Source organism: Lepisosteus platostomus, chromosome 11 (assembly GCF_059453375.1).
Source record: "Lepisosteus platostomus isolate fLepPlt1 chromosome 11, fLepPlt1.hap1, whole genome shotgun sequence".
Lineage (NCBI taxonomy): Eukaryota > Metazoa > Chordata > Actinopteri > Semionotiformes > Lepisosteidae > Lepisosteus > Lepisosteus platostomus.
In genome coordinates this window covers 1,199,933-1,218,947 of record NC_142621.1, presented here as the reverse complement: position 1 = coordinate 1,218,947, position 19,015 = coordinate 1,199,933, and the positions used below count along the sequence as shown (strand labels likewise).

At 45.9% G+C, this 19,015-nt stretch overlaps 1 protein-coding gene across 2 annotated transcripts; it reads right to left on the bottom strand.

Moving 5' to 3' along the window:
* Positions 1 to 412: 412 nt before the first annotated feature.
* Positions 413 to 18,912, bottom strand: lrrc8db (leucine rich repeat containing 8 VRAC subunit Db). Of its 2 annotated transcripts, none has more exons than XM_088597699.1 (2): positions 17,571 to 18,912; positions 413 to 6,734 (listed from the first exon to the last, which is right to left on the bottom strand). In XM_088597699.1, the coding sequence occupies exon 2, from the start codon at positions 6,730 to 6,732 to the stop codon at positions 4,240 to 4,242; it is 2,493 nt and encodes an 830-aa protein (XP_088453825.1). In that variant the 5' UTR covers positions 6,733 to 6,734; positions 17,571 to 18,912; the 3' UTR covers positions 413 to 4,239. The 2 variants fall into 2 exon arrangements, with proteins under 2 accessions (XP_088453825.1, XP_088453826.1); XM_088597700.1 differs by lacking the exon at positions 17,571 to 18,912 and adding an exon at positions 17,164 to 17,471.
* Positions 18,913 to 19,015: the final 103 nt, after the last annotated feature.

Here is a 19,015-nt window from a genome sequence, read left to right as displayed (position 1 = left end):
AACAGGATGAAATATAGTGAGGCACTTTAAATTAAACATTCGTCTTTAAATTAAACATAGTATCCGTTTACACATATTTTAATGAACAAGTTAAAAGGAGGAAGCAAATCACAATTTAGTTCTTTTTAAATATTGTATTAACGAAATACATTTTTAAATTTCCTAGATTGGAATCATTAAATATTGGTGGCATCTCTACACAGCCTAATAAGAGGGAACCTATATATACACAAACATATTACACGTGCCACGGTATTTCTTAACGTGCACAACTTATTTTGTTGATAAGGTTATAAGGTTAAACAATATCCTAATTGTCGGGCCATCGACAACACTGAAGTCAATGCGATGCTTCCCAGCTTTCACGTTCTGCACAGAATTGTTAATTAGCACAAATCACAGAACTCAAATATTCATGTTTTTAACTGCATTTATTCTTCCAAAAATCTTGCAAATTATATACAGCATTTAGAAAAAACAAACAGAACAAGAATTTACTGGAGAATTTCGTTAAAATACATTTTTCAGATTATTGCAATATGCCGACACTTTGTCCACGGTTTGATGTCAAATCAGAAACTTCAGACATCCTGTATACTACACGCAGAGCTACTGCAGCATTTTTTATCAAATGTGCACAGGTCATCCTTATTCCTTAAAGCACTCAGTGGGGACACCTTGGAAGCTGAATGAGTCCATTTTGCTGCATTCATTTCAGACATAAATGATTTACATAAATTAAAAAAAAATATTTGGTGGGCCTTGGTATACACAAGAACACCAGAAGAAAAGACATTAATTTTTGGTATAAAATCAGACAGGTAACTTCAAATCAGTATTTGGCCACACAGTTATGCCTCACAGAAGGGATTATTGGGTTCGATTTATCCTGATATATTTTACTTATGTTATTAAACAAACCGTGCCCATAGTTTTTATTGTACAATAAAAAACAACCTTTTATATTGATCCTCAGAAACAAAAGTTTTATAAGTACAATAAAAATGAAGTCCTTCCCCTAGTACTTCCTTATCAAGTTTTCAATTTGCAGTTGCTTTAAATATTGATACCGTATGGGTGAATGTCAGAGCTTTTACTACACTAAAAACACAAAGAAGCAAAACAGATTCAAAGCAAAAAATACTAAACTAAACCAATGAGCTTGCTTGTATGGAGAACTTATACTGTGGGCAGAAATCTAGAAACGCCAGTTCAATCTGTGTCCTATTTTGTTCAAATTCTTACACTTAGAAGTGTGGGCTAAAAGTCCTACTACATCCGCAAAGACAAGCAAAATGTCAGTAAAGGCTCGTCTGTGCGAGGGCCTGGTCTGGTGAGGCTGGAAACAGAGGGGATATTGTGTCGCGGTGTCAGATTTCCCAGGCAACTGCGCACTCGGACACGAAGCGGGGTCCTTCGATTCCAGCGGGTCCTGCACTTCCAGAGGCCCTGGGGCTGTCACACGGACACACCTGTTCCACGGGCCCAGCGGAGCGCCATGGAAACGAGAAGCCATTTGAAAGTTTAACAAGGGTTAACAACGTCAAAACCAGTAACAAGCAAAATTGGTTTATCCCAGCTGTCAGATCTAGCTAGCTTCAGGAGGACTTAATGAGGGATATTTAATCACAGGACGAGCAACAAAGTCCCTGAAGGGGAATGGAATGAGAAACACGTCGCTTTTTCCTCCTCTCCTGGCTCTCAGAGTAAAGCTGAATATTCACTCACATCCGCCTGGATTCAAGTCACATCAGGCTTCCACTGCATTCCAAGCACAGCTCAAGAGCTGGAGCCTAGAGGCCTGTTTTTACATTGTGGGGCTTATTTCAGTCCAGACTGAGTAGAACAGGGAAATCAGTCCGTAATGAAGCTCTGTAGAGAGACTGTCTTGTTTACTGAAGACATAGAACAGTGTATGTGAGCTAGATGAGCACAGGTGAAATGATAAAAGCTGATATAAAATGATAAAAAAAAGAGATAAAATGACGTTTTTGGTCATTTCTACCATTCACACATAATAGTAAGCCTCGTTTACCGAGCAGGGATCATGACAACCCACAGCCTGTGTCTGACTTACGGCTTGAAGATAATGTTTATTGTTAATATTAATTACATATTTTATTATTTTTAAACAACCACTGAAATATTAACTGACCACACCCGGGTCGTCTTTGTCTGATTCAAAATGAAAGCTCTGTGTAAAGTAGTCTCACAAAAATATCGAGTGACATAAGAGGCTCTAGGGTTACTTTACCTCTTTTGGCCCCCTCTCTACACCATGCAGAAATAATTTCTGTTGTTAAATATCTATTAAACGCAAGACGCCAACAAGAGATAATCCTATACGTAGGATGTGTGACAGATTTGTATCAACACTTAGTACTGCATATTTCGCCTACTTTTAGAGCATGAACTCTCCTCACAGAAGGTATCTGTTCATTCAGAGATATATGCTGTTCATGGGTTACCTTTTGCATACTCATTAAAATGTATTGTGTTTTTTTGGAGGGAAAATGAAATGCCTTATACATTCCACAGTAACAAAAACAAATTTTTACTCAATTTAGCATTTAAAAAAATCACAAAAAAATGTACAAAAAGCCTGACACTAGACAATTCTTAAAGCTTTATCATTCTCAGAATGGATGAATATTATCATTGCCCTGTCTGTATACATTACCCTTTTTATAAAAACCTCACCACACTCCTTTTCCCAAAGATGTATTCTAATCAACTGCTGCCATGTGCAACTTAATAACTGAACTGATTTGGTTTGTTCACACTTCTTTAACCCCTGAACTAAACGTAAAAATGCCACTGTTGAAAGAAATGTGATGCTTCAAGTGAATTATGGCGCTTTGAGGACGAAGTCAGCATGCTTTTGCTGCACTGGTGGTTCGGTCCTGAAAGCGCCGTAGCACAGGTTGTGGTGTGTGTATTCATGAAGGGTCCTCCAACCTGAACCATGAGGACACACTGCTCAAGAGATCTGCTGCCATACTGTTTGGAACATGAAGGACACCAAAGGAGAGGACAACAGCCATGTTTTCTCTCCCCATTTCCTAAACGGAACGGTGCACCAGGGTTACAATGGTAAATGTTAGCAAGTTTGCAGCACGTGGAAGAACTTTGTCTTTGGCTCTCACCACCGTGCACACACCGGGAAGTTACTGTACATCAAGAGCTCTGAGCTACAGGGGCTCTCAGGCAGATGAACCCACACAGGCACGTCTTTAAAACCGGTTATTCTGTTGAAAAGAAACTCCGAAACTTCGGTGCGGCCAGGGAGCCAGGTCCCGCCATGCCCCGGACCTGGACAGAGAGGATGGCGACTGGACCCGGAAGCGGTCAGCTGTGCACTGCCCCCCCCGCAAGCCGCCGTGACGCCGAGCTGCGGGGGTGCAGAACGCGCTGCCAGCTTGAGTCCAGATGCCCCACGGAGGCAGGCTGTGTTGGGGGAGCTCACCGCTTCTTCTGCGACAGTACAGAAACAGAACGCCACCACAGCAGGCTGCAGCCCGCCGAACAGTGACCGACACCGAGAACTCTGAGCCAGGTGGTACAGGTACTGTCAGCTAAGAATCAGGTCAAGCACAAGGAACAGAAAAAAACGTTTTAACAAAGCAAACTCAAGTTTGTGAACTATATTCGGATATAAAGCTTTTTAAAAGCAGATTACAAACAATAACTCTTATAATCTTAAAGCTTGGTGATGGAGCCCCCTCAGTGAGACAGCATAAAGCTATGAACAGCACAAGCATTGTAAAACAAATCACTGGTCTTTTTCTGAAAAAAACATATATAATGGAAAAGAATGACCAGAACTACTTTCTTCAGCAGCTACGGGTTTCTCTCCAGGTTTCTAGACTTCAGCTGCTTTATTTTTTCTTTCAGACATGTAGACTGTTGGTCCACACATCCTGAAACAGTGCCTGTACTGTCACTATTACCCACAACCCCACTTATCTTGTGTGGAACAGGCAACGCTGCAGCAACTGAAGTCTTCAGCATGCTAACTGGACCCTTCTTGATCAGGTCAACTGACTTCCTACAGTTCAAACCATCAGCTAAGTCAAGCTAAGACAAACCTCCCATCCATCAGATGTTCCGCCTGACTAGCAGCACGAAGATGGGATCTCTTCCTGCTCCTGAGTACAGGGAGCTTGTGCAGGAAACAAGACTACAAAGAACATCCCAAAATTAAACCATTGGAAACACTTTGTTCTGCTAATTTATCACCTATATGCCATTTGCAAAGGGAACATTGGACTCCTGATTGATCATTTCTTTAGCTTCCAGAGGCAGAGTGTCAAAAAGATGGTCTTCAACGATGAGGCAGGTCCTCCTGAGGAGCCGACACTGTCCCAGCTGTGAGGGGAGACGGTCCAGGCAGTTTCCCTTCAGTTCCAGCTGGGTGAGCTGTGCTAGCTGGCCGATTTTCTCAGGGATCGTGGAAATGCAGTTCTGTCCAAGAAATAACGTCTTTAGCTTAGTGCATTTAAACAGCTGCTTAGGCAAAACTTCCACTTTGTTTCCAGTGACAGCAAAATGCTGGAGGTTCTGCAGAAAGCCAATTTCTAGTGGGATTGCCGCAATGGTGTTGTGACTAACATCCAAGTATCTCAGTTTCTGGAGGTTGAAAAGAGGTGGAGGCAAAGATTCCAGCTTGTTGTGTGAAAAGTAGAGAGATTCCAGGTTCTTGACGTGACTTATGGACAAAGGAATGCTGATGATTTTGTTATGCCACAGTTTGAGGCATGTTAGTCTTTTAAGATGTTGAAAACTAATGACTTCTTCTATCGTGCGGATGTTATTGGATTTCAGATCTAGCTCCTGCAGATTTGTCAGACTAAAGATGGCGTGTGGGATTCTCTCCAGCTCACAATTGTGCAGCTCCAGTTCGGCTAAATTCATCATCTTCTTCAGGCTGTTAAGTACCAACAGTTTTGTCCCGTCATTGTGCACAACCAGTTTGGTTAAGTGTGGTGAAAGATCAGTGATGTTTGTCGGGATCTTGGTGAGGTTACTCTTGAGATGCAGGGTCTTCAGATGCCTCAGATCTCGAAGGGACTCCAAACCTATCATCTTGTTGTTTTCTGAGTTAAGGTTGCCTACTAGGTATAGCTCCCTCAGGTTCCTCAACAGGTAGACCCAAGAGGGGATCTCTCCAACGTCTGTAAACTTTACATGAAGGCACCGGAGGTGGTCACGGAGAAAACTGAAAGCCGTCTGCTCAACTTTGGCAGGACAATGGTATAAATGCAGCTCCTGGAGGTTAATCATTTGGGAAATCTTGGCTGTGAGCCTGGCTTCAGGAATCAGTTCCAGCTTGAGTATCTCCAGGTCGGTGAGGTCGAAGACCACGTCAGGGACCCCTGAGAGCATGAAGAGATGAAGTTCGAGCTTATCCTGCGTATTCCGTGTTACATGCTGCCTCAGCTTCTCATAGGTCCACTCGTGGTTCAGACTGATCTCCCGGAGCTTGTTCTCGCTCACTTCAGAGAGGAAGACCCCAAACCTTTTGGAATACAGCTGGTCATACTGGTCAACCATGTGCAAAAGAAAGGCAAAATCATTCTTTACGTCGGGAATGTCGCTGAAGCTACTCTCCTCCCTCACCTTCTCGAAGGAGTACTCCTTCAGCGGGCGTCTGAAGAGCCAGAAGAGGGTGTACAAGCAGACCAGACCATACACACAAATGAGAGCGATGTAGCTGATGAGCAGCTTCTTCAGCATGAAAGCCATGTTGTGAGTGCAGCAGAACTGAGAGTACCCGGTCAAGTGCTTGACGTCTGGCTCACAGATGTGCTCAAAATGGATTGTAGCAACAAAATTTGAAGTGTAGCCTAAGATCAAGATGAACTTGCATGTTTTGATCACAGTCTGAGCAACGTAAAGCTTGTAGATGAAGGCGCTGTCCTCCACGTGGGCACGGAACTTCCTGACCTTCTCGAAGAGGGCTTTGGCCTGCTCCCCGTCCTTCTTGTCCAGAATGGTCATGCCCGGAACCTCAACAACAGGCTTTTCAGCGGAGAATTTTATGCCGGTCTTGGCCAGCATCGGGGTGGTCGGGCTAGGGCTCCCCTCATCGCTGCTGGTCGACACATGCTTGGGCAAAGAGGTGGCGCCCGTCAGCCTCTGCTTGTTCTCCTCCGAGTCCTCGCAGGCCGTTTCGGACAGCGCCTTCGTCGTCCACGGTGACTCGAAACACTTCCCCAGGATCGACACGAAGTGCTCGATTTTGGAACTGGTCTTTGGATATTTGAACCAAAAGTTACTGCTGACCATGAGTACGATCGTGTGAATAAGTGCTAGGTAGGGAAAGTACTTTGAGTACCAAGGCAAGGCCACGTGGTAGCACATCTGGTTGACAAAGACATACTGCTGGAAGTCCAAGTTTGTTTTCACCCCTGTAGGCTGTGGTTGGCCCACTATTCTCTTCCCATCAACAGCAGGTGTTAACTGCGAGACACCTGTGGGGGTGGGAGCGGTCATATCCCCTGGCTCTGTAAACGCATTCGATCCTCCGCCTCTTGTTCCGCATTTTTCACCCGATTCCAGAAAGGGAAGGCAGACGACCTGGTCTTTGGTTAACTGCATTGTCCCGGCGAATATCGCCACCATCAGCATCACGACAGCGAGATAGTCCATAAACACATCCCACCATGGCTTCAGGATCCGATATGTGGGCTGGATGTCATTGAGAGAGGCGACTTCCGTGAGGGTGAACATTCCTGCAAGACAAGGAAACAAGAGAATCATGGGAAAGGCAGCAAAGAGGAACAGGTGGACTTCGACCTCGTAAGAAGCGCCAGTCTTGCAAAGAGTTCCAGAAAAAACAGGTGAAATGATAGGTCGCATGGACCTAGTGACGGAAAACTGACCAGAATTGCACACTGACAAGAAAACACCACCGCTGCCCATCAAACAGGCTTGCCTCTGCCAATGCGTTTAATTGACCTTTATCACTTAACACATCAGCATGCACTAACGAAGCAGATCAAGTTCCACATGAGCCTCTCCTTCGGTCCCTCAGTGCAAGCACACTGAAGCCCAGGGGACAGACAGGAGCGCATGATGACCGCACCAGCAGCCTAGCTCCTCTCTTCTGCCCGGTAAAGCAATCCCACACTGGAGCATTCAATTGAAAAACTAACTGAGCTGCAAACTACTGAACACCAGTGGGTCAAATGTCTGAGAACATCTCAGCTTGCACCCTTTCCATTTTCCTTGAAGAATATGTTAAACATCAGTGTGTTCTGTGTATCGTCTTTCAGAGCACCGGACGCAGCACAATGCATTCCTGTAAGTGATGCCTTCAGCTCAATAAAACAACATTCTTTTAGCTAGAAAAGCTGAAGTTCTGCAGACAAAGAAAGCTGGAACATTATTTTTAAAAATACAGTATCACAGTTCCGCTTGTGTGTGTGATGAGGGTGGTGTGGTGTCGATTTGAGTCAGAACACTTGCATGTACTCCAACTCTAATTTGGAAATGCACTCAGAAAGAACAATTATAACGTGCATTTATACCGTACCACTTATGGTTTTGCTCTGCAGTCATTTGGAATAGAGCCATAACATTCTCATTCAGTAAAAACTTTCTACCAAGTCCATATCTTCAGACCTTAACAGGAAATCTGGTTATTTTTTTATTGCTTAATTGCTTTAAGGATGAGTTTGGAGGAAGGTGGAAAAAAACTATTGCCTCAAGAAGCTCTTAAGCAAAGTCAGCGGTGCTTTGTTAGAGCAATGAAATTCAACACTCTTCTCTCAGCCATGCAGATGTTTTTCAGACATCTTTAGCCAGTTTTTACACTGCTAAATAAGAAATGGTTTCTCTGGTGTAACACCTTTTGTTCTTTTGTTAAGGAGAAAATTTGTTTTATACATAGAAGAGGGCCCAGCCCAATCACCACTGCACCAGCAGCCCCACCTGGGAGACACAGCGGCCATTCTGCACCAGCAGCCCCTCCTGGGAGACACACAGGGACCATTCTGCACCAGCAGCCCCACCTGGGAGACACACAGCGGCCATTCTGCACCAGTTACCCCAATGCAGAACAAGTCAGGCAGAGGAGTAAGACACTGCCGCACCAGCTAGATTAAGACGGAAATTTAGAGAGACCACATTGTGCAGCCCAGGGCAGAACTAAACAGGCCACTTCAGAACAGCCCATGGGGAGCAAGACATTGTTAACCAGTCTTAGGTATCATCTCATAGGTTAGTCATAGTTAGCCTGTGTTTTTACTAAGATAACTGAAGTTTTATCTTTCTTTCATCCAGTTCAACATCACTTTAACGGTCTGCATCACGGTCCCAACCTATTGGGAGTTATCTAAGGACTTCAACAAAAAGCATGTGCAGTCCAGAAAACCACATGGCTCCACACATTCATTTGCAGGCACAGACTTTAGGAAGCTGTAATCCAAACCCACAACGTTGAAAACAACTACATTCTCTTAAAAGCTTAGCACTGAGAGCCAGACTAAAATACTCCAACCCCATTTTCACCCCATGTGCTTTGTTGCTTCTGACAGATTTTCTCCTGTCTCATTCCTCCTTATCTCCAAGAATAAATGCACCGAAGGTGTAACCACACTAAGTCTAAGGAGCTGCAGGGATGATCCATCACAATCCTTAAGTGCTGCAATGGAGGACAGCTGGAACTGTGAGTATCGAATGCAAAAAGAGGACTTCAGCATAAATTAAAAACCTGACTCTTTTTGAGAGAAAACGGTCATGTTTTCAGTTTTGCCTAACTGTATCTCAAGCTACAAAAGTAACTACTGTGTGACCTGCAGCTGGACAATAAATTTAAGTAACTAAGACCTTTTCAATCACAAATACAGGTGCTCAGCAAAGTTATTCCCACAACCCTGCAAAAACAAACAGCCCTCTACGGCTTACTGTTAACCTAGGCTTGGAGTTTAGCTTCAAACTATGTTTTCACTGGAGCAAACATGACCACAGCTGTTATCGTTGGTGAATGTTGTTATCTGATAGACCTCAAAATACAAATGTTCAGCGCAGCCCCCAGTCAGTTTATACAGCTTGTTGGAGACAGCCTGCCGAGATTCCCGGGAATTCAACGTGAATAGGTAGGGATGTTGACAAGCCCTTTCATCATATATAATTAATGTTTCTTAATCCAATTCACCGAGTGCAAAGCGCTCAGGCTAATCTGAAATATAAGAAGGTGAAAAAGGATCCTGCCAGTGTTTTTCCAGTCAAGAGCCTTTGTAAAGCCAGACTTCATGGCGAAGATCTGCTCACTCGCTGGGTTTGATCTTATGGCGCAGGAATCAACATCTATATTCTGCAACATTGCAATCTCACGCCTCCTGGGACAGACTTTTGCAGAGACTGCCCTGGTGAAGATGAGAAGTAAATATACAGAAAGCAGACACCAACCCTGTCGCTTTCATCATTAATATATTTTAAAAATGCATCTACAGTATAAGGATGCATTTAATTTGTGGCACCACGACATCAGCAGAAAGAAATCTTTCCCTTCGTTTTTCCAGGACACACACACACGCCCTGCAAAGGCGCCACCACTTCTCGTTCTGTTCAGATCGAGCTTCTCGAGTTTCACTTTCTCCCTTCCGGTCTCTGTTGTTCGCTGATGGCGAGAAGAGGGAGCAGCTTCCGCAGGGAGATTATTTGCTGGTCCCTGCTGGTGCTGAGGGGCACAGCGGGTTGGGGAAGGCAGCCTCTGTACCCCTTGATCGTTTCTCGATTCCCCGCCAGCCCCAGGGAGTTCAACAACTGAACAACTGTCTGTCTGGGTTTCCCACTGCATCCTCCTCCCTCCCTTTCCAGCACAGCAGCCTTCCAGGGAAAAGAACCTTCTCCAATTAGGAAAGCGGATATCTTAGATAAATACCACCCCCCCCCCAACTTGTGTGGGATTTAAGAAAATCTTCTTTTCCTCTCTCTGGCCTCTGGCCAGGGGAGGAATTTCTAGGTAAGTGTCTGCCAGTGAAATCATCCTGCATGAAATTGCATTAAGAGATCTAAAAGAAATAATGGCAAAATGAAAGAAAACTGGAATGAGACAGGTCACTTCATTTGTACTTTTGTCTATTTATTCTAACCCGGCCTACTCTTATTTCTGATTCCATCTCTGTTGTCTGTTCTAACTATCTCAGGAACAAACCTACTTCAAAGCCTGTTCCAGCAAGCGTACACATGACGGAACAACAGGTCTCAAGGTTCTGACTCCACCCTGATGAAGCTCTTAAACCCGTTATAAAGCAATGCAGCTCCCGCTGTGTAACACTGTCCCTTCATCGCCTGTGAAAGCACTTTGGCGGCATTTCCACAACCTCACCAAAAACCGCAACAAAGACATTTAAATGCGATATTGAGGTACGCAGTCATTAAGAAACGAAACAACAGGCTGTCCCTTTAAGTCCAACAGATTGCTTCCTGAGCTCAATTGCTCCCTGTTACTGTCTGCAGCACTCTCCCGATATCCTGCTAAAGCAGCTGGAGGAAACGGCCAGCCCTTGCTGCCTGTGGCCTGAAGAAACAGTCCATCAGCTCGTAAATAAAAACAAGACCGCACACACTGAAGAACACAGCGTGGCAGACGCCCCCTAAACTGTAGGCAAGTAGATACAGGTGTGGAAAAGTCACTTTGTTGTGCAGTAGTCCAAGGGACAGCACCATGTAATGGTCCATGTCTTAAGGGGATAACATCCCATTTAATACAAGACCAAGGATAACATTGCCAGGAGCTTCCTGGTGTGGGCTTTCCCTGGAAGATAGATGCTCTAACAGACAAATGCTAAAGTAGGCCTACATGAAAATCATTCTCGTCATCCTATTTTTCAGCTCCAATTGTCAACATTACAGTAATTTAAACATAGTCGTTTCAATTTAACCACAAGTCAGTAGACATTATGAAACTGCAGAAATCCATTTTATATTCTTTGAAAGACACCTTTATGATTAAGAAATAAAATGTACCTTACTGAACATGAATCCATAAGCCTTTCCAATCAACTGAAAGGTGCGTTTGCATTTATTTATGGATAAAGATGCAAAAAATTAACTGGGAGGGAGTACTTTAGGCGACACAAAAGAAACAGAATTTAGTTCCTCCTTCTGTGAGTGTTGAGAAATAACAAGCGAACTGTGAAATCAACAGCCCCCACACCAGAGTCATTTCCACACACATTGCGATTCACGATGATGACATGTAGAGGCAGTGGAACCAACCTGTAGCCCGATCCCATCAGATCACAGATGCTAAACAAGGCTCAGCCTGTTCAGCACTGGGATAGAGACTTGTAAGGTAAACCTGGCTGCAATAAGTGGAACTTGGCTGTCTGGACCAGAATTTTCAAACCAACGGCCCAGAGTGCTGTAGGACATGCCAGCTTGGCCATTAAAGATCCCAGGGCACTGCTGGTAAGAGAAGGAGTGTTAATCCCTGTGTCCTGGCTAAATCCCACTCTGGGCAAGCTCGGTCTCGCCTCCCTAAAGTCCCCCTTAAATTTAGTTGGTGAAGTCATTTCTCCCTGCCCCCAGACAACTGCTGGTGCTAAATGGCGGCAACAGTCCAGCGATTTCATCAGTCCCCCCAGAGAGATCATGTTGCGAACGTTGGGAATAAGGCTGAAGAATTCAGGTCAACTCGCCCGCAGAGCGTCTCCATTCCCCTTTTAAAACTGCAACTGTTCTATGTTTTGTGTTGGCGTGGTGTGTTTCTGGTTGGTGTGCGTGTGGTTTTCCTGTCCCCATGCTCCTGGATCTTCTTGCTAAGCTCCCCACTTTCTCAATCTCCTGAATTTTGCGCATTCCTCCCGGCGTCCAGCTCTGCAGTGATTGGCTCCCCCGCTGTGGACGCGCTCTCTGATTGGCTCAGTAGAAATGGGCGGGCCTCATAATGATGGTGTGGGCTGGCCAGTAGTCTCTCGAGGTTTAGAAGCCTGAATTTATTTTAATCTACTTTTTTTTTTAGTATTTCGCGTTGTAATAAAATACTTTAACAATTGTTAATATATTTACTATAATGCTTATTGTGTGGATTATCTGTGTTTTACTTTCCTTTTTACTTTTTTCTCAAATGGCTGCTTTGGCGATGCATTACTGTAAGTCGATGTGACAGTAAAGCAGCTGAATTGAATAATTAATGCGTAAACAGAACGCTGAACCTTTACAAACTTGGTGCTGCATAATTACTGTAGCAGACTCACAATACAATAGCCTTCCATGAATGTAAAAAAATAAAAGTGTTTGGAATAATTGTAATTTTCCATTTTACTTGATTATTTGCAATTGGCCGTTTTTCAAAAACTGCCTCATCGTGATTTAAGTATAATCCTAATTTGCACTACCAAAGCAACGTGCTCTTCTGGGAAGTAAGCAGAGTGCAGCTTATTACTTATGTAAACAGCAGACTGTGCAAATCATGGTACTCATTCAAAGACAATGTAAATGGAGCTTTTAAATAAGGATGGCTGCAAAGGACAGATGCAAATGAAATTGAAATAAACATCCGAGATGCTTTTTTGCTTTTAAAAATTCATACGACAGTAATGACAGGCCCCCCATGGTAATTCCAAGCAATACCAATTCAGTAAAGGTTTAGCATTAAAAAGACACATTCCTTTATTTTGAGGGCAACTTCAAGATTCCTACAGCCTTGATTTTTATCTCTAAGCGGCCCGGGGTCACGGGCCCAACTCTCCCGAATCGTCCTGAAATGCAATCTGCTCTCTGGACGTCCCAGGGCTGTGATGCTGCTGGAAATCCATCCCTGCCAGGAGTGACGGAGCTCCCTCACCTCTGAATAAAACCCCAGGCAATATCATCTGTAGAGTGCCAGAGGGAGCTACACCAACTCCAGCGCTGTCTGAGCTGAGGTACAGTCCCTCTCTCGTTTACTAGGTAAGAATGGCAGATATGTTTTAGACTGCAGAGAAACGCAAATGCTGTATTAGAGATATAATATGAAACAATAGGACCACGTACTTAGCTTATATTGTAAATTTTCTAAAATTGCTTATTAACTTGTAGTACCATGAGTCATTTCCTTTCAAACAGACATGTGGCCACAGTCTCCACAGGCCGCTGTGGTAGAGATAGGAATATCGCAGCTGCGAGGCCTTTTTAAACACTTTGATGTTTGTAGTTTTCACGACAAATTAGCTGCGTAATGTCTGTTAAAGTTTGATTACCGGTGGACCATATTTCACTACCGATACTGGATCTTAATAGCCGTGACCTGGGAGGGAATGGGCCCTTTTAAACAGCCGCAGAACACAGAAGAGAAAGGGCTCTTTCTTCAATAATAAAGCACAGCAAAACCACTCTGCCAATAATATAGGCTATAAAACAAAGTAGTGAAATTAGCCAAGAGCTCCACTGTTTTAGGCCGTTCAATCATTTTTGTGCTTTGTCAGGGTAGGAAACAGTTCAAGGTAAAACTGTGGGACGGCTCAATGAGCTAAAACTGCGAAAAGACCACAGATATACAGATATACAGCACGGGCCTCCACACCCGCCACCCACATTCCTAGAACTGGAGCCTGCTCGGAGCCGAAACTCGGTTAGCACGTGGGCCTAATGGACGCTCAACTCCTGCACTGTAAGTCACTGTCAAGCCCTGTTCACGTTCAACCCAGTCTTATTAAAAAACACACCTACTTTATTAGTCATTTTAATAGAAGTTAAGACCCAAGCTGTGGTCACGAGGCTGTAAGCACGCTGGGTACAGCCCGCAGCCAGACGCCGCTGTGCTGCAGAAGTGAACGAAGCCCGTGAGATCCCGACTCCCTGGACACACCCGGTCCGGTATCGGCCCGGCACTCCGTGCCAGCCGGTCCTGCTCCGCGGGCCACCAAGCAACGGGCGGCGGCGGAAGGGGGGCGGAGCTGGAGCCACACGGCCTGTTGCACGTTCGGGCCAGTGCTGGCGCACGCGCGACGACAGGAGCGGGGCAGCTGGGCCTGGTGCAACCGTGTGCTCGCCTCCACACCTCCCGCAGAGAGTCCATTAAAAAGCCCCGTTTGTCGGCGAAATCTACAAATCATATCGCCGCTAGGACTGCGAAGCAGACTGATACCGTGCTTGATAAATCATTTAAATCCTGAGAGCAAGGTTAGACTTTCTAAAAGTTACAAGGGGGAACAAAACATCCTTCTTCTGATGCGGTTCAGGTTATTTTCCAGCACAAAATAAAAACCCAGATCTGGATTTCACTCCCCAGATCGGGATCCTCCAGCTCCGTTTTACCCAGCATGAAAGGACGGAGGACATCAGCCATCTTGCAAGGAAGAAAACAAAATAATGTGCCCTCAAGCTAATGAGCAAGAATGTGAACGATGCAGGAAATTGTTTGTTGAGGCTTTAATGCAGAACAGACCCTGCCTCCTGTTTCCTTGCCTGAATGCCTCCAGCCAGGCGCTCTGTGGAGCTCAGGCCCAGCCTGGGCCAGCCTGCTGCAGGGTGTTCTGACCTGTGCTCGTCCTGATCTACACAAAAATGTATTTTCTTAAACAGAACAGGACACAGAATTTTTACAACTGCAGAAGTTAGCACGGCTGGTGTAACCAACAGAGCAAAATGAACATGGCCAATTTCACGTGAAGGTTTTAATGCTCGAGTTTCAGCTGGGCAGAGAGCTGTCCTGTTACCTTCCAGTCTGACACACGGACTACGGGAACAAACCTATTAGCCGAGTTGCTGAATACATGATTTGGCGATTTTGTCACTTCTGTCACTGTCCTCTTGTATGAGCAAAGATTCACACACCTACAGCAGCAGACTACTCTAAATACACTGCTGTTCAATGAAGGTGTCAAGTGATATATCGATTTTTTTTCAATTTACAATGATGATAAAAAATGAGACGTTGCCCCAGCCTCAACAACGTTTGCAGAAGGAAGGACTCAGTAAGGGCAGCACAGGATCCTGTGGGCATGACCTTTCTTGATTTTATCTTTTCCAAGTTCACTCTTAGAAGCTGGTCTCATCCTCCATTTTGCAACGATCTCAACCCATCAGGAAACAACTGGCTCCAGCACCAGTGTGATCGAGCCGCACAAACATGAGAGAAGCCCTTCCCAACTCTGTGAAACACACCCAGCAAAGTGCAGCCCAGCGAAGACCATGGCTAACTGCACAGAATAGGCCCTGCTCTCCTGCTCTGACAACACACCAGCCACGAGTGTCAGCACAACACTTTCTGAAAGGGATTCGCTTGCCTGGCGCTTGGTATCAACACTGGGCGGCACCACAGTCAGTATGCTGCCCTGATATTACCCTGGTGGCTGAAGACTACCATCAGTTCTCCCCACAATATATTTTGCCTTTAAAATGACAATTTCCAATATAAGCAATCTCAAGCTGTTTTCACAAACACCTTGAACGAAGAGAAGATGGACATGTGTGGCCATGTTGTTAACCACACACTGCAGACAGTGTAAAGCGGCCCAGGCAGTGTTTCATTTTTATTTTTATTCCCAGTTGTAGACTGGGAACAGAATTACATGAAGAATCGGTTAGCAGCGGAGTACGTGTTCCAGCACGGACAAAGTTCAACTTGACACAAAACTGGGAGGAAAGCATTTCTACCACCCAAACTTCAGAGACGCCACAGAGTATCTTAAGGTTTTGAACTGTACAGGCATGTTAATGCAGATAAATGGAAAAGCCTAAGAAGTTTTAAAGACAAGCCAATAACAGCTTTCAATCTGGAAAATACCCCAGAATCATATCGGAGCTAAGAACACAAATTTCAAACGGGAATATTCAGCTGTAACCCTGCCTTTCCCTGCCTGGATCACATTGCAAAACATTTATTTGCTCATCACAAAGATGTGCTCAAGTTGCAACAGCTTTGAGGAGGCAGTTTCCAACAGGTCTGAGCTGAAAGCAAGCTGTTTGAAGGAAAAGGCACAGAGCTTACTTGGGCACTCTCTGAGGAACAAAACACTCACAGGAAGAAGAGGGTTGCAAGAGGGAGAAGGCCATTGTGCTCGTGCAGTTCTGGGCTCGATTCAGTTCCTTTCCTCTCCTGTTCTATTGCTTCCTATCCTATCCTTTCTGTCCATCCCTTCCTATCTCTGATGAGGCCTACTTACAAATGAGCACGCCTGACACGAGCTGTCTGTCAGGACATGCACTGGGGCAATTAGAGCACCAAATTCACTGCCCAAGGGGTGTTTCTTCAAGAAAATGTTATGGCTTTGCTAAACAGGGCCTAGAGCATGCTCAGGACTGGCACTGCATGTTCTTAACATAATGGTCTTACATGCCTTTGGTTTTTGTGATTAGGTGCTCATTTAAAACACAGGGGTGCTTAACACATTGGTAGAGAATGCAGCGCAAGTCCTGACCTGAACAAGCCCTCCACACTCCAGACACAGAGGGGGGCCTCTGTCTCGATAGGTTTTCTTTGCAGTTCAGCTCTTACACACCTCTGACAATGCTTCTGATTTATAGGGGCCTACCATATATACCTGCTGGACTGTCCTGCAGTTGGACAGTCCTGATCTTTAATATCTGCTGGGCTGTGTCTGATCTACACCACACTCAGTCCTGCATTCTTGAGCAAACCCCTCTCTCCCGTTTTAAGGGCAAAGACATAACCTATACTACCATTTACTAACTTCCACCCCTTCCAGTTTAAAAGAATAAATAAATTAAGGAATTAACAGCCTGAAATACGCAGAGCGACTCTACCCCACGAATACTTCTTTAAAATGATGTACAAAATATCATGTTCAACAACCCAAAACACATAGTAAAAAGAAAAAAAAGTAGCTCTTCGGTGCCTGGGCCATCACTTAGTGCAGTAAATATATGCCGGTCAACTCACACGCACGTCAGGTATAAAAAAAATAGCTGAAAGTTTCGCTACCGAACACGAACACGAGAGTAAAACATTCAAAATTGCTGACACGTCGTCAGGTCCCAGAAACGCTCCATCGCACCGTGGAGTACCAGTGACTCGCTGAGCTTTGCAGACCTGATCTACTTTATCAGTTAACTCGAACTGGATATCGGTGAAACAATGCAGAAGCAGGGGCTTTTCGCAGAGTTGGAGAAAACCGACTTTTTCCACTCGCCCAGATTTCTTTGGCGGAAGACTCGCTGAACGACATTAAAAGTCCAGTCCGCCCGTGTCATCAGCCTGCTACTCACCTGCTCTACGGTGTGGTTTTCGCCTTGTGCGAGTTACACGCCGTTGGCATCCTACTTAACAGCCTAAAACACACGACAAATAACGCCCGGCTTTTGCAGAAAGGTCGCTCAGACCAGCACGTCGGTTTCCACCGAGGTGTGCGGTGAAGAAGTTTTTGGCGTTACGCAACCTCCTCTCTCGCACAACTGAAGCCATGTTGCCGCAAACTCGACCCCGCTACCATGTTTACCTCGACTTTGCAATAAATCCTGCACACACAAAAAAAAAACCACGAAACTACGGGCAGAAACACGACCGTGCCCGTTTCCGCGATCGAGTGAAATGCGACAACTCCGACAGCATTAACGCACGACTATGGGGCACCTTCGCTCTTCGGGAGACACGGCGTTTGGAAATTAACACTTACTGTATCGTCAGACCGCGTACACGGCCTTACAATTAGGGAGTCCCCCCCCCCCCAAATTCACCGGCGCCACCCCGACAGCGGTCCAGCTGCAAGTGCGGCCCCGGCCCCGGCGGCGCCCCGGCGGCTCGTCACTGCTGGGCGCCCCGCTGCGCCCGGGCTCCCGGCTCCCCCGACACCATCGCGCCGCAGCCGCTGCCCGCCCGGGTCGAGATCCAAGCGCCGCCGCCGCCGCCGCCGTCAGGGGCTTCGCGCTGCGTTTCCGTCCGTCTCTCTGCCTTTACCTTCACCGCAGCAGCGTCAGCGGCATGGCGATAGTAGGGGCAGGTCCTAGCAGACGCGCACTGACCGGGGAGGAACTGATCTGCGCCGCAGCCGCCGTGGGGCACGGCTGGCCGAGCTGGCTGCAGCCCGGATCCGGGCACCGGGTTAGCGAGCGGGTCTCACCCTCACCCACCGTGGGCATTACATCTTCACCTTCCGGAGGGTGCAGACGGATTCCGGTTTTGTCTGGTAGCTACTGGCATGTCTGCGGAGTTTCCTGCAACACCGAGGGGTAACGCGTTCAAATGTCCTGGAAATGATTCGCCAAGAAAGCGCTCGGTTTTTTTTTTTTCCTGTACCAAACCGCCTCAGGACTTTTGTTTTCCCTGCTGTCTGTAGGCAAAGACGACAACAACAACAACAAAAAGAAGCGACGGAACGCAGGAGAAGAACAAGTTATTTTTTCCCTCCTTTAAAGCACAGTGAATCAGCCTTTTGTCCCGTTTTCTTATTCTGATAGGAGGGTGCAATTTAATGTGCGCCTGATACGGTTAGCTAACCAGTCTGGACCAGTTCTCAAAGCACGATGCCAGCGCTCCTCTCTCCGTTTACAGGGGGGGAGAAACAGGCAAAGACCAGACTCGACAAAGCGAGGGGTTGAAGGTGGAGAGGGGCAGGTGTTGCTCTCCGCCGGTCTGGTGGACAGGAAGTCCGGGACGGCCGCCTCTGAAACACCAGACCGGCATCCGACTGCCGCACCGGTCCAAACACTTATTTCAGCAGTCGCCGCAGAGCAGTGTGCGCGTTTTAAAATTCAATAACATTAAGGTGGGGGGTGGGGTATGTCTTGCAAGCCCACTGACAGCGATGTCCAGCCACCACTGGGTCCTATTCGTATTTCCAACTCTCACTGCGAACTTACATATCCATTCACCTGCCAGTGTATACAGCAGCCACACGCTAACTAGTTTTTTAGGTGTGATTATTTGCATTGATACAGCACATTTCAGAGAGTAGTGGGTAAATCTGTGGACTTCTAACTGATGGGTTGTGGGTTCGAGTCTCTGCTGCAGACTCCAATGTTGTATATCAAGTGAGGTGCTATACCTCAGTTTCTACAGCCTTCCCAGATGCACAAGTGAGGACCAGTGTTGCTGAGGGGATCATCCCTACGATTAATCAGT